Source organism: Sus scrofa, chromosome 5 (genome assembly GCF_000003025.6).
Source record: "Sus scrofa isolate TJ Tabasco breed Duroc chromosome 5, Sscrofa11.1, whole genome shotgun sequence".
Taxonomy (NCBI): domain Eukaryota; kingdom Metazoa; phylum Chordata; class Mammalia; order Artiodactyla; family Suidae; genus Sus; species Sus scrofa.
Window position 1 is genome coordinate 54,800,614 of NC_010447.5, and position 16,898 is coordinate 54,817,511.

Below are 16,898 nucleotides of genomic sequence, written 5' to 3' on the forward strand. Positions count from 1 at the left end.
GGTTCTTACCTTTCTCAAGCCTTTCTCAAGTTCATTTTCATTTACAGACTTTGATGAATAAATTCTTGTGTTTGTGTCAGATTGGTAAATACCATTAATTCTTGGCTGTCTGTTTTTCTTTAAATTTGGGGTTTTACACAAATATTTGTATTTTAAGTAAATAATTGAGCCCAGACGTCATTGGTATCTTCTGAACAATTACTTATTACAACAGAGTCATAAAATTGTAAAATAGTTTATCTTTGGAGCCAGAAGCCTTAAATTTGAGTCTTGCCTCTTTTTTTCAGTAGTTTTATGGTCAAATTATTTGACCAGTTTCTTTGTTTGCATAAGTGAGGATATTTATATCTACCTCAAAATTGTAAGGATAACTTGATCCCCTTGCTGTACAGTGGGAAAATTAAAAAAAAAGTGTAAATAAATAAATACATAAAAATAAATTAAAAAAAATAAAAAATAATTTATTTTGAAGATTAAAAGAGAAAAGGCACATAAAAATGACTTTTGAAGAGTGTAAAACAATATATCCATACAGTGTACCAGAATTATCATTATAAATCATTATAACTTTATTCCTGTGGATCCATATTTTATGCCCACATGTAGAATATGATGTAAAGTTATTTGTAACTAAATTTTTTTTTGTCTTTTGTCTTTTTAGGGCCACACTGTGGCATATGGAGGTTCTCAGGCTAGGGGTCGAATCAGAGCTGTAGGCGCCGACCCACACAATAGTCACAGCAATGTCAGATCCAAGCCGTGTCTGTGACCTACACCATAGTTCATGGCAGCGCTGGATCCTTAACCTACTGAGCAAGGCCAGGGATCAAACCTTTGTCCTCATGGATGCTAGTCAGATTCATTTCCACTGAGCCACGACAGGAACTCCTGTAACTAAATATTTTAAATGCTTTCGATGATGAATGTCAAATCTTGGTTCTTTTTCTCTTCTTTTGTTAATTTTGCAGCCCTCTAAGTTTTGTAGTGCTCCTCCTGAATGGAAACTTATGCATTCTATGTAGTGAATCATATATAATCATACCCTGGGCATTCATTCTACTATTTGTGCAGCATAAAGTGGTGCTAAGCCCACTGAGGTAGTTCTACTTCTTTGCCCTTAAATTCTACCAGAACAGTCCCTCCTTGATGGGCCTGACAGATGTGAAAGTGAATATTCATCTAATGGACTTGGCATGCATTGGAATCATCTGTTTTCTGGATCCTGTCCCCATAATTTTTAATTCATTAGACATGTGGAGGATCTCCCCACAACTTTTTTCTCAGAGCAGTTGCTGCTCCAGAACTGCAGTTTGAGAACCACTGTTTGGGATGATGCTGTGGGCTACACTTCCTTGTTATACCCTTCAGCAAAGGGTTTGAACTCCATTTCTACCTTGAGGAGCTTGATGATCTAGCATTCAACCATATGACAGATACTACTCATTGCATACATGATTAAACCTTCTATCATTTGGGGGAATTAAATTTAAAATGAAAAGTCATTTCTCATTCTAGCCTAAACTGTCACTGGGCATCTACTGTGGGCCAAAAACTTTTCTCACATGCTATGACATTTTAGTATATTTTTCATAAAAACAGGGCACATTTCTTGAAAGATGTGGTTTAGTATATCACAAGAAACCAAATCTGACAAATTAGAGAGCCTCTTTAAGAGTGTTAATAAGGGAGTTCCCTTGTGGCTTAGCAGATTAAGGATCTGGCATTGTCACTGCTGTGACACAGGTTCAATCCCTGGCCTGGGAACATCTGCATGCTGCAGGTGTGCTAAAAAAAAAAAAAGTATTAGTAAGAATTCTAATAACATATTTAGGCATGGTTATTTAAATACTGGAAAAAACACAAATGAAACTGGATATGTAAATCCATTCTATCATGACGATACAGAAATTTTGGAGACCCTCTTAAGAAAGTCTATTCAGCAAGCATTGCTGGGAAACCTGAACAGCTGCATGCAAAGCAATGAAATTAGAACACACCCTCACACCATGCACAAAAATAAACTCCAAATGGCTGAAAGACTTACATATACGACAGGACCCCATCAAACTCCTAGAAGAAAACATAGGCAAAACACTCACTGACACCACCATCATGAATATTTTTTCAGGTCAGTCTCCCAAAGCAATAGAAATTAGAGCAAAAATAAACCCATGGGACCTAATCAAACTGAAAAACTTTTGCACAGCAAAGAAAACCCAAAAGAAAACAAAAAGACAACTTACAGAATGGGAGAAAATAGTTTCAACTGATGCAACTGACAAGGGCTTAATCTCTAGAATATATAAGCAACTAATACAACCCAACAGCAAAAAAGCCAATCAATCAATGGAAAAATGGGCAAAAGACCTGAATAGACTGTTCTCCAAGGAAGATATACAGATGGCCAGCAAACACATGAAAAAATGCTCAACATTGCTGATCATAAGAGAAATGCAAATCAAAACTACCATGAGATACCACCTCACACCAGTCAGAATGGCCATCATTAATAAATCCACAAAGAACAAGTGCTGGAGGGGCTGTGGAGAAAAGGGAACCCTCCTGCACTGTTGGTGGGAATGTAAACTGGTACAGCCACTATGGAGAACAGTTTGGAGATACCTTAGAAATCTATACATAGAACTTCCATATGACCCCGCAGTCCCACTCTTGGGCATATATCTGGACAAAGCTCTACGTAAAAGAGACACATGCACCCACATGTTCATTGCAGCACTATTCACAATAGTCAGGACATGGAAACAACCCAAATGTCCATCGACAGATGATTAGATTAGGAAGATGTGATATATATACACAATGGAATACTACTCAGCCATAAAAAAAGAACGACATAATGCCATTTGCAGCAACATGGATGGAACTAGAGAATCTCATACTGAGTGAAATGAGCCAGAAAGACAAAGACAAATACCATATGACATCACTTATAACTGGAATCTAATATCCAGCACAAATGAACATCTCCACAGAAAAGAAAATCATGGACTTGGAAAATAGACTTGTGGCTGCCCAATGGGAGAGGGAGGGAGTGGGAGGGATCGGGAGCTTGGGGTTATCTGACACAACTTAGAATAGATTTACAAGGAGATCCTGCTGAGTAGCATTGAGAACTATGTCTAGATACTCATGTTGCAACAGAAGAAAGGGTGGGGAAAAAAAATGTAATGTATACATGTAAGGATAACTTGATCCCCTTGCTGTACAGTGGGAAAAAAAGAAAAGAAAAACTTGGTTTTCACATTTAGGTGGGTCTTCATTGGAATTAAGAGCTTTGAATAGTACCTAGCACATAGGTATTCAGAAAAAATGTGTTGAGTGAATAGTGTGTTGTGTACAAAATAATTATGAGTATATAATTTAATTATTTTTATATAAGATTTGTCAGTAAAAATTATTGAAAACAAAAAAGAAATGTGTAAATATAACCTCTATCTTTTTACAACTTTTTAATTTTTATTTATTTTTTTCCTTTTTATGGCCACATCTGGGGTATATGGAGGTTCCCAAGCTAAGGGTCCAAATCAGAGCTTCAGCTACCAACCTATGGCACAGCCACAGCAATGCTGGATCTGAGTTGCATCTGTGAATTACAGCTTGAGGCAATGCCAGATCCTTAACTCATCACTGAGCCAGGGATTGAACCTTCATCCTCACTGACACTATGTTGGATTCTTAACCCACTGAGCCACAATAGGCACTCTTCTTCTTACAGCGTTTAAGTAAAATATTATTTGTTTGTCCTTTTAGCTCTCATGTTACTTTATATTTATTTATTTGGCTGTGGCATGCAGTGGCTTAATGTTGGGTCTCAGTTCTCAGACCTGAGATGGAACCAGGGCCACAACAGGTGAAAGCACCAAGTCCTAACCATTAGACCACCAGGGACCTCCCTCTCATTGTTCCTTTAGAAGAAAGCATTGAGAAAATTTTCATTTAAGAATTTTAAAAATGTACCATGAGCTACAAACCATCACAAAAAATATTTTCATGACATTATTGCATCCACAAGATTTCATCAAAAAATATTCTGTTGAAAAAAAAGTGATAGAAGGGACTAATAATAAGTGTTTTTCAATAGCACTGTACCATGTGGTGCCTTGTGATATTAAAAGAGCTATATTTCTCATACTCAGAGGGTAGAAATTACTACATCTTAGATTACAACTGTCAAGTTCCTGGCAATGCTTTTCAGGTTGTTACAGTGGGTAGCTCATTCCTGAAAGAATCAATATTGATATCTTTAAAAATCCTAATTTAAGGAGTCTAAAGTGCCATTTAGAATGTTCTTTTGTGAACTAGAGCAAGAAATTAATTAAAGATTAAATATGTTCATGGACTGGAAATGCTTTGTTTTGCATTTTTGTATGTGTGCTTTTCAATTCTTCCAGTATGCTGACAAGACTTTTTAAGGCAGGACTTTGCTTTTCTGTTTGCTTGCTTCTACATTTGATTATCTCTCATGCATATACTAGTTACTAGGCATTCACATAGCCTTTAAGTTAATGATTAAATAAATGATTCAAACTTTTAATCCCAAATGATCATTTAGTAGGCAGCTGCTATAGTTGATAAATAAGCTAAAGTTTACATATATATATATATATTTATTTATTATATTTAAAACAGCCAAAAAAGGATAAAAATAAAGATAAGCAAAATGTAAATGCATTAATTTTTCCAAACATTCAGAAACCTTAGCAATAGAAGAGATGGCATTATATCAGTTTTAGTTGATAAAGAGAAACTGGCCTTTAAAAAAAGGCATCTACTCTTATAATTTATTTTTTTTAATTAGCAAAAGGGATCTTTGATTTTTTTTTTTTCAAATATCCTCTAGTGATCAAATTTGTTTTCCAGTGGACATTCATGCATTTGGTTGATATTCTGGCAGCCCATTCAAGATAAGATTGAGTTATTAAGCAGAAGCCATTCTCATCATTCTGAATAATATATCCCAGGTAAGCAGGGTAAATCTACGCCAATTTGAGACAGAGCCAAAGGAACCAGTTACTTATGTGCCAAGAAATGAGAAATTAATTCATTGCAAACTAAGCTATCCACAAACAGCAAAAGCAAGCCTGAAATTATAAAACATTCATCTTTAGCCAAACTTTCAGGGGAAAAATTTGATGATAAACAGCAAAAACCATACCATAGTAATGAACTAATTTGTCATAAATTTATATTTTTAACTCTTGGTCATAAATTTATATTTTTAACTATGTTTAAAGATTATGGAGCTTTAATATTTTATATGTGGGATAAATCAGTTAAGGGATGTTAAAATAGACAAATTTATGCAGATATAGAAATTTCAAAGTTTAGTGAAACAGCAGCACTCACTTTTTTACTTTGTCGCAAAAGGAAGCCAGACTCATATTACTGCCTTGAGGTACTTCAACCAGCTGAATGGTACAACCTGTCGGCTTAAAATAAAAACTGTTTAATTAATATAGTTTTGTATAGAAAAAAAGATTAATACAATTCTACAACTTTTTTGTTTTAAAAAGCCATTCTTTTTTATTTTTAATTTTCATTTTAAACATTTTAATGAGGTAGTACATATAGAAAAATGCATAAATCTTAGATATGTAGTTTGAATGTTGAGGACTCTATACAACTATGAATTTCAATATCCAATCAAAATATAGCACATTTCTATCTCTTTAGAATTTCCCTGGTATCTCCTTCTTTCAATCTGTAATCTCTTCAGTAACTGCTGCTAAGATTTCTATCACCCTAGATTAAGTGTATGTTCCCTTTTGTGTCTGGCTTCTTTCCCTTAAATGATAAATATTTTAAAGTTTATGTTGTCACACATATCAGTAGTTCATCATTTTGTATTGCTTATTTAGTAGTGTTCTATTACATGAATATTCCATAACTTGTTTATCCATCTTGTTGATGGGCATTTGTGGCATTTGTATTTTTGGGGTGTTGTAAAAAGAACTATTAATTTTCATATACAAGTGTCTTTCTTTTGCATTTTTTCTTTTTATTGTAATCCATTGTTATTTCCCCAGTACATTTTTTTCCTACTGTACAGCATGGTGACCCAGTTACACATACATGTATACATTCTTTTTTCTCACATTATCATGCTCCATCATAAGTGACTAGACATAGTTCCAGCTCCCAGTGCTACACAGCAGGATCTTTTGACATGTGTTTCATTTCTTGTGAATAAATCCATAAATGGCTCAGTCAGAGGGTGGGTGTATGATTAACTTTAAAAGAAATAATTTTGCTTTATGTATTTTGAAGCTATTATAAAGTACACGTACACTTAAATTTATTGTGTCTTCCTAATTGACCCTTTATTATTATGAAATGATCCTTTACTTTTCTCTAATAATACCTTGCCTTGAGCTGTACTTTTTCTTATATCAATAACCACACATAGCTTTCTTTTGCTGGTTGAATATTAATTTTCTTTTCTTTCTTTTTTTTTAACTTTCACCCTTTGTTTCTTAAATTTGTAGGTAGCATTTTTCATTCTTTTTAAAATCAAGTTTGTCAATTTCATTTGTAATATATTTAGTATATTTATGGACATATATAGTATATTTGTTGGATTTAAGATTGCCATGTTCGTATTTCTATTTGTTTATTGTATTTCTCTTTCCCTGAATTTTTCAATTTGATTTTTTTCTTGTCTCATTTAATTCCTTTGTTGGATTTTTAGTTTTTCTTCTTTGTATTACTATACTAGCTTAGAAATTACAAGAGACATCCTTTAATGGAAAAAATAAAAATCATTATAAATGAAAAAAAAAACAATATACATCCTAGATATTTCACAGTTTACTTAGAGTTAATACTGTACCACTGCAACTAAAATGTAAGAATTTATAATAGTGGAGTTCCCATTGTGGCTTAGTGGTTAACGAATCCAGCTAGGAATGGTGAGGTTTTGGGATTGATCCCTGGCCTCGCTCAGTGGGTTAAGGATCCAGCGTTGCCATGAGCTGTGGTGTAGGTTGGAGATGTGGCTCAGATCTGGAACTGCTGTGGCTCTGGCGTAGGCTGGTGGCTATAGCTCCAATGTGACCCCTAGCCTGGGAACCTCCATATGCTGCGGTACAGCCCTAAAAAAAAAAAAAAAGAATTTATAATAGTAAATAACATTTACCCCCTGCATCTTTATGCCATTGTTATCTTTTTAATTTACATATACAATAATGCTTACAATAAACTGCTTTTACTTTAAATTAAAGTCAGTTGTATTTCAAAAAATTGAGATAAAAGTGGCTTTTCATATTTACCATTTGTGCCACTCTTTGTTCTTTTCTAGTTTCCATCTGTTATCTTTTTTTTTTTTTTTTTTTTTTTTTTTGCATCCAAAGCACTTACTTTGGTATTTCTTGTGTGCATGTTAGCTGACTAATTTCTCTCAACATTTGTTTCTATGGTAATATCTTTAAAATTTCCCTGAAAATTTTGAAGCATGAATGCATGCTTCAAGTACATATATATTCAATGACTATAGAAGTATATATATATATATATTTTTTTTTTATAGAACTTTAAAAATGCCATTCCACTGTCATATGGCTTCCATTGTTTCTGATGAGATAATGCTTTGATTCAGATGTTATGCCACTGCATGAATTTTTTTCCCTCTCTGCTGCCTTTTATGATTTTCTCTTCAACTTTGGTTTTCAGAGGTTTGAGTATAATTTGTTTACATGTGGTTATCTTTGCATTGATTCTGTTTGGGATTTATTATGTTTCTTAGGTCTGTAATTTGATGTTTTCTACCAAATTTGAGAAAATTTCAGTTCATTATTTCCTTACATGAATTTTTCTCTTCATTTTTCCTCATCTGCTAGCATTCCAAAATTATTCATAAATTAGGCACTTTATCTCATAAGTTTCTGAGTCTCTGCCCATTTTTATGCAATTCTTTTATTTTCTCTTCTTCAGTTTGGGTAATTTCTATCCTTTTTCTTTGAAGTACTGTTTTTCCCATTGTTATCTCCTATCCGTTTTTAAGCACACCAAGTGAAGCAGTTATTATATTTTTATTACTAAATTTTCCATTAGTCTTTGTTTTTTCACAGTTTCTAATTTCCTCATTGGTCCACTTACTTTGTTCATCTTTACTTCATCTACTTGAACCTCCTTTTAATAACCTCCTTAAAGCCTCTATGTGCTAACTCTAACATCCTTTCTATCTCAGAATCTCTATTCACTGGGATATTGATTATGGTTCAGAATTCTCTGTTCTTTACACCTCTATGCATTTATTACTAAATATTAGATATGGCAGATGACACACTATAAATTGTCTTTTCTACAAAGTGCATAATTTTTCTCTGGCAGGCGATAATCTCCTTTGGTCTTGTCAGCCTTGATTTTATTTATTTTTTTGTTAGATCTCATCTAATTTGGTGGATATAGCATTTACTTTAGAGCATGCTTTTTTTTTCTCTTAAGAGATAGCTTTGTGTAATCTCAGTTGAATGCCCAAAGTGCTCAGCTCTGTGTCCTCTCTATCTGGTGAGAAATTCTGCACTGCAGAACTTGTACTCGTGTGTGGCAAACATAATCTCCTGTCCCACAATCTCCAGTAAATCTCATGTTGACTTCTAACTCCCACCCATTGTTAGCTCCTTCTGCTGTCTGCTCCACAAATTACAGCCTTCTTGGCAGCTGGGTCTGCAGGCTCTGCCTCCTCAGCTTAGTGATACTGCTGTTCAAATTGGGCTCCACTAGCCTGCCTGAAGCAGGAAAGAGCCCTCAGGCAGAAACCAGAATAATCATAATGACACATTGGGGTTTCCCTTCTCTCAAGGATGTCCTTTACTGGCTTTTGTTCGCTGCCTGCAAGCAATTGCTTCATATATTTTGTTTGACTTCTTAGTAGTTTTCAGTGGTAAGAGAAATTTTAGTACTTGTTATATTGTAATGATCAGAAGTAGAGGTTCCTAAAATTCACTGACTTTTAATTTAGATCAGTTGAGGTATTACCTTTTCTGCAAATGCCTCAGACACAATTAATTGTTTCTTCTCCTATGAACTCAGCCTCTCTTTTATTTTACTGTGTTGTCATTATTGGCATGCAAGTTAGTTTAAGCAATGGGCTATTCCTGAAATATGATAGTTGTTGAATAAGAGGAGAATCCTTTGGTCTAACCTTGTATATTACAGCTGAAATAATGTTTCTTCTTTTTACTATTTACTTCTGGTTTTACTTGTGTCTAGACAGTGTAAGCAAATAAATGTTTAAATATTATATAAGATCTTCTGTGGTTACTAAAGTGATTGGAAAACTACTAATAAAACCATTAGGATGAACTGCACAATGATTACTAAATTTCCTACTCTTGGAATGATCCCAATAGAAGTTGTCTGCCAACAGTATAATTTAGGGGCCTCTGAGTAAAGGGACATTTTTCCTACTAGTGATGATATAAAGTTTTAATTCATGGTAGTGTAACAAAATATAAATGTAATTAAATGTATGTGTGTTTCTGTACGTGCATAATAACACAATAAGAATAGAAAATACTAAATATCCAACTATATTTTTATCTAATTAAATGTAAATACTATAACATTTTATTTAGTTTTGATGAAATCAGAAAGTTAAAAAGGGTATTATAAAAATTTTCTCTTTAGAAAAAAATCGGGAATGCAGAGTTTGTGAATAAGTGTTTTTTTCACAAGTTATTAATATATTTCCCTATTTAAGATTAGTTACTCTCATTACCAAACTAACCCAGCACATCATTGAATGATTCTTTCAGACTCATATTTCTAGGTTGCCATATATGACACGTACCTCTATGTTCTTTGGACATGTACTTTCCCACGTCCTGGGTAGAAGAGAACCTTTAAAGATCATCAGAGAAGGTTCCACAATGTTCATATTTCTCCTCCTTTTATTTTCTTCTTTTGGCATCGAGTCATTTGAGGAGGTTGGATATATAAGAGGAATACTACTTTCAAATCCTATATGGTAGTTATGATTTTCATTTTCCAGTTCGCTCCGTGAATTAGTTTTATCCAGACCACTTGATGGTGGAGCTAAAATATCGAATCTGGAATCATCAGCACCATGGTAATTTTCTGTGGGGTTTCCCCAAGAGCTTTCTTTTTTCTTGCGTTGAGAATCTGGTAGCACAGAATGGCTAAAGCCAATTACTGGTGTTTTACTCCCTTGGTGACAGGAGAGCTCTGAACTTCTAGAAATGAATTCATTCAAGGATATTTGGTGTGTTTCATCTAATGAGTGCCTTCTTGAGTCCCAGCTTGATGCGCTGGGCACAAAAATGGTGTTTTTTTCAATTTCTCTCTGATAGAGTGGGACTTTATTGCTGATTTCATCCACTATATGATCAAATCCCAGACTGACTTGGCTAGGAAAAAGGGGTTGATTTACAGAGTGAGATTCGTGGTGCTCCTGCTGTTTTTCATGTGATTCACTGGAATCGCGATCTGTTTTCCAACAATATGCCATTCTTTATTTTATGTAACTGAGAGTATTTACTCTGTGCCAAAGATCTCCTAGATGATGTTATAAAAGATGATAGGAATTTTCCTAGAAAAAGCGCAAAAGGAAATAAAAAATTCTTTGATTAATTAGAAATAAAATAGCTTGCAAGAAAGAAATAATTGAATAAATATAAACAATTGTTTTAAAGTTTCTCCTTAGCAAATGAAACAATTCATGAATGATATAAAACTCCATCAGGGTTCACAATATTAAAGTCCAAGATGGAGGGGGCAGAGTTCTGACCTCAGATAAATTCATGAAACTCCTGTGATAAAAAAATGTCTACTTCAATTATGATAGGAGTTTCATGACTCAATCCAAACACAATATTCCCCTTTGGACCCCTTTCCTACTTAAAATCCACTGGCCAATAGTAACGTCATCTCCTCTTGTATTTAGTCATCTGTAGGTATGCTAGTACACTGAAGTCTTTTTATCATTTTAACAATATCTTCATGATAAGCAGTTACTCCATCCCTAGACATAGTTTTAACTTTTTTCTCCCCTGCATAACCAATCATCTTATAGATTGGCTACAGCCTTTCATCTCCTCCCCAAAACTCTTTAAATAATTGTAAACTTCTTTCATTACTTCTCCTAAACAACTTTCATTAAGTTCACCAATGAGCAAATTCAACTGATATCATCAGTCTGTATTTTAGTTTATCTCTCTGCAAAATTTGAATCTATTTCACTATATTTCTTATTTTAAAATGTTTTGTTTTGTCCTTCATTGGCGCTTTCTGTCACTGTACTCTTGAGTTCTTTGTTCGCTCTTCCTCAAAGATTCCTTTGCCTATTACTCATTTTCTACCTGACCCTTGTCAGCACTCTTCTCAGTTATTCTTTTTGTGTAAGTTATTTTGTACCTCTTGTGGTTTAAATTACCATCTGTATCCAACACCCATTTCTGATAAAAACCCTTCAGAAAGTGGGCATAGAGGGAACCTACCTCTACATAATAAAGGCAATATATGACAAACCCACAGTTAACATCATTCTCAATGGTGAAAAGCTGAAAGAATTCCCACTGAGATTAGGAACTAGACAAGGATGCCTGCTCTCACCACTACTCTTCAACATAGTTTTGGAAGTCCTAGCCATAGCAATCAGAGAAGTAAAGGAGATAAAAGGAATCCAAATTGGAAAGGAAGAAGTAAAACTATCACTATTTGCAGATGACATGATCCTATACCTAGAGAACCCTAAAGACTCTGCCAGAAAACTATTAAGAGCTCATCCATGAATTTGGAAAAGTCACAGGATACAACATTAATACACAGAAATCAACTACATTTCTATATACTAACAATGAAAGATCAGAAAGAGAAATGAGAGAAGCAATCCCGTTTACCATTGCATCCAAAAAAATAAAATACCTAGGAGTAAACCTACCTAAAAAGAGACAAAAGACCTGTACTTTGAAAACTATAAGACACTGATGAAAAAAATCAAAGATGACACAAAAAGATAGAAAGACATACCATGCTCATAGATTGGAAGAGTTAGTATTATCAAAATGACTATGCTACCTAAGGCAATCTACAGATTCAATGCAATCCCTATCAAATTACCAAGGACATTTTTCACAGAACTCAAAATATTTTAAAGTTTGTTTGGAAGCACAAAAGACCTAGAATAGCCAAAGACATCCTGAAAAAGAAAAATGGAGCTGGAGCAATCAGGGTCCTGGACTTCAGACTATACTACAAAGCAGCAATCATCAAAACCATATGGTACTGGCACAAGGACAGAAATATAGATCAGTGGAACAGGATAGTGGGATTGCTGGATCAAATGGGAGTTCTAATGGGACCTAATGAAACTTAAAAGTTTCTGCACATGAAGGAAACCCTAAATAAAAGGAAAAGATACTCACAGAGTGGGAGAATATCTTTGCAAATGAATCGACTGACAGGGGATTAATCTCCAAAATTTATGCCTTCTGCAGCTCCATACCAAAAAAACAAACAACCCCATTGAAAAATGGGCAGAAGATCTAAACAGACAATTCTCTAAAGAAGACATATGGATGGCCAAAAAATGCATGAAAAGGTGTTCAACATCACTCATTATTAGAGAAATGCCAATCAGAACCACTATGACGCACCTCCTTATATGAACCAGAATGGCCATCATCAAAAAGGCTACACGCAGTAAGTGCTGGAGAAGGTGTGAAGAAAAAGGAACTCTATTACACTGTTAGTGGGAATGTAAATTGGTGCAACCACTGTGGAAAACAGTATGGAAATTCCTCAGAAAACTTAAAATAGAACTGCCATTTGATCCAGAAATCCCACTCCTGGGCATCTACCCAGAGAAAACCATAACTTGCAAAGACACATGTACTCCAATGTTCATTGCAGCACTATTTTCAATAGCCAAGACATGGAAATAACCTAAATGTCCATCAACAGAGGAGTGGATCGAGAAGATATGGTACATATACACGATGGGATATTACTCAGCCATTAAAAGGAATGAAATACTGGCATTTTTTGCAACATGGATGGACCTAGAAATTATCATGCTAAGTGAAGTCAGCCAAACCATGAGACATGAACATCAAATGCTTTTGCTGACATGTGGAATATGAAAAAAGGACAGAATGAACTTCTTTGCAGAACAGATACTGACCCACAGACTTTGAAAAACTTATGGTCTGCAAAGGAGACTGTTTGGGGGGTGGGGGGAAATCCTATAAAAATGGATTGTGATGATCATTGTATAACTATAAATGTAACAAATTCATTGAGAATACATAATAAATAAATAGATAAGTAAAAATAAATTACCATCTGTATGCCAAAGACGCCAACCCTGACCATTCTTATTATTATTTGCTCAGTGTCTCTACTTGGAACTCTTTTTGACTTCTAAGAGAAAGTCCAAAACCTAAATCATAATTCATCTAAGAACCTGTTCTTATTCCAGTGTCCTCTGTGTCAGAAAATGGCTCAGACATTCACTCAATTGCTTAGACCAGAAAGCAGGGTTTTATCTTTAAATCTTCCCTCACCTTTCTACATTCAATAACCACCAGTTTTTATAGGAAATCTTTCTTCCTTTCTCTGTCTACCACTGCCACAATCCCAGTCTAAATTTTTCTCCTTCTCCCCTGCAATATTGTAGTGTCTCTGAAACTGCTTCTACATATTCTGCAATTCATTCTTGTGTCCTAAAATGTATTTTTTATATTGTAGTGTTATATTTATGAGACTAACCATGTATATCCCGTGGATATAGCCTTTCAGTGGTTCCCTACTGCCTTAGGATGATGTGTATAGATGTGACATAGGTAAGATTTCTCTTCCCATTAGTTTTTTAGTCTGTGTTATTCTTATGACTCACAACTTACATGTTACACTTACAACTCAGTACCCAGTACTTTACTTCGCTCAGAATAGTTGCTTATTTGTATTTGTTGAAAAAAAATTAATAAATTAGTAAAATTGTAATTGAGTTATAAGGAAATTAAATTGATAGGTATTTGTCACTTTTATGTATTTATTAACTCCCTTAATGATTATGCATGTGTATGTGTTAAAGACAATAACATTTCAAAGGATAATTCTGACAGTTACCTATCAAATATCATTTTCTAAAAATGTATATAGGTGATAATGCCATATTAATATGACTAGAGCACGCCTGAATTTAGGCACTGCAACACAGCAGCTTAACTCAACTCTATCTTTACTGAAAAGAATTGAAAACTTTCAAATTTTTATTAATAATGATATTTACTCATGCATTTCTCACAGCACTGAATCTTGAAATAGGTTAGAGAGGCCTGTCTGAAAAATCTCATTATCATGAGATAAAAGAGAATGAGAAATACTTACTCATATTGAAAATGTAATAAAAACAAAAACCTCTTCCAGATACATTTTTTTTCAGTATTAAATTTGGTGATTTTAAGGGGTTTCTAGTAACTTTATATCTACTCTTTACTATCAAAATCTAGAGATTAGTCTATTTCTTAGTTTATAAAGAAACAAAAATATTATTTAGTCTCAGCTGGTAAGTGCTTGCACTCTGTATTATGAAGTAATGTATAAAATAACTAAAAATTATATACCTTGAGTTTAAGGAAGAACTGTACATACAGGCTAGCAGCAATTATGTTGTAATTGAGAGGGCATGGCTGTTGATTCCTGATTAATATGACTCTGAAGAACTATAGAAAAAAATCTGTGTAGTAGACAGAATAATGCCTTCCCTCCCTCCATAGTCCCATATCCTGGAACCTATGAATATTTTAGGTTACATCACAAGGAGGAATTAAGGTTGCAAATGAATTAGTTTCCTAGTCATCTGACCTAAAACAGGGAGATTATTTGAGTAGGCTCAGTATAATCACAAAGATACTTGAAAATAGAAGGAGAGGTAGAAAAGAAGGTCAGAGTGATATTCAAGGACTCAACCTGCTTTTACTAGTTTTGAATGTGGAGAAAGGGGTCCATAAGCCAAGGAATGTGAGCAGCCTCTAAAAGCTGGAAAGAGCAAGGGAATGGATTTCTCCCTAGAAGCCTCCAGAAAGGAACACAGCCCTTACAGCACCTTACTTTTAGCGAGGACTCGTGTTATATTTCTGACCTACAGGATTACAGAATAATAATATGTGTTGTTTTAAGTCACTGAGTTTTTAAGTCACTAAGTTTGTCATCACTTGTTACGGTGGCAATAAAAAAATCAAAACAACATGAAAACCGGAAGCTGCTTCCTAAATGAATTGGAAAATCAGGGACTATAAGAAGGATAGCAGACCACACAAAAATTGTCCTCCATTCTTTGCTGGTAAGTCCAACTAAATTCAAACGGGGAAGTTTAAGAGGTATGAGTAATGACAACTTTGTATTCTGCAATTGTTTATAACTTTCTATTCAGTTCAAACTTCAAGAGATCTGTTTTTATTGAAGATTAACTGCTCAATTGTCCTCAAAGAGAAAGTACAGACACAAAAATGTGGGTACCTATTAGAGACAGGGCAGCCCTTCCCAGCTGCTTCCACTTTCTAGATATACTGAGTTGCAAATAATCACCCAAATAGCCCCAGTGAACAGATCAGGAACAGAAATGTTTATTTTACAAAAGAACGGAGAACCTTTCTGAAAATGTCTGTTCTTGATCTAAGAGGTCCTGGCTTCATTCCTGAATAAATATATCTGCAGGGCAATATGAGAAGAGGGTGAAAGGAATAGATTATGAGATTGAAGAAACATGATCTTTATTTCAGATAAATTGCAAGTGTTGAAATTTTATTAAAAAGTTTTTGAAAATATATGTATTCATGTCATGGGGGATAAAGATTGTGCCATCATAAGGCACATCAAAATCTAATCAGGCTGAAATATCTGGAATTCTCTAGGGTGGAGGGTGGGTGCATATAGCCATAGCAACTAACCTGGGTCCAGAGAAGACTGAGTTGAACGCATGGTCTGAAATTAGCATCTCTCATCATCTTGTGAGCCAACGGTTTATATCATGCAGACACACAGAGACACTCATATTTTAGCCAGACGTGAATATGATCTTTCTCAGCTCAATTTGCTGAATCAGCACAGGGGAAACCACAACTAAATGTATGTTTTAACTATATGTGTATATAGTTTAACCATATGTATATATAATTTAACCATATTATGTATTTTTTATTAAAGTATAGTTTATTTACAATGTTCCTTAAGTTTCCATTTTATAGCATAGTGACCCAGTCATACATATATGTACATTCTTTTTTTTCATACCATCATCCATAAATCACATTCTAACCCAAGAGATTGGACATAGTTCCCTGTGCTGTACAGTAGGACCCCATTGCTTATCAATTCCAAATGTAAAAGTTTGCATATTATGTATAAAATTACATTAACTTACTTTTTCCATTTCTAATTTGGAATTGAGTGATAAGATAAACATTATTATTCTCATGATCTCTGATTATCTTCACAAGTGCAAATAAGAGATGCTTGGGAAAACATTAATTTCCAAATAGTCTCTATCAGGTACCTTTTTATGTGAACAATTGACATGTTCTTAATTGTGTGTAATCCTATAGAAGGCTCACTTCCAGTACAGGACCAGTGGCTCAATGTCTGACTACAGATGATAAGATACACTTCCTATTAGGCTGCCTAAAGGTCTTTATATGTGAAAAATTTGAAGCTGTCACTTATACTTATTTTTGCAAGATATTGATTTGCATAAATCAATTCATTTATTCATACATCTATTTACTCCCTTGCACATTTATTTATTCAGCATCTATTTTAAAATATATTGTGTCAAGTACTGTGCAAAGTGTTGTGAATATAAAAATGATAAAGCACAACTCTTGCCCTCAAGTAGTTCATAGACATAAATTTATAAT

General features: G+C 34.2%; 1 protein-coding gene across 8 annotated transcripts in view; it reads right to left on the reverse strand.

Moving 5' to 3' along the window:
* The window catches only part of PIK3C2G (phosphatidylinositol-4-phosphate 3-kinase catalytic subunit type 2 gamma), a 374,898-nt gene that overhangs the window by 325,991 nt on the left and 32,009 nt on the right, over positions 1-16,898 (reverse strand). For 7 of the 8 annotated variants that reach the window (XM_021092290.1, XM_021092292.1, XM_021092289.1 and 4 more), the window contains 2 exons: positions 9,812-10,570; positions 5,368-5,450 (listed from right to left, as the gene is read on the reverse strand). In XM_021092290.1, coding sequence (XP_020947949.1) covers positions 5,368-5,450; positions 9,812-10,489 — 761 coding nt within the window. In that variant the 5' untranslated portion in view covers positions 10,490-10,570. Of the gene's footprint in view, positions 1-5,367; positions 5,464-9,811; positions 10,571-16,898 lie in introns of those variants that run through there. The other variant, XM_021092293.1, reaches the window with a different exon arrangement.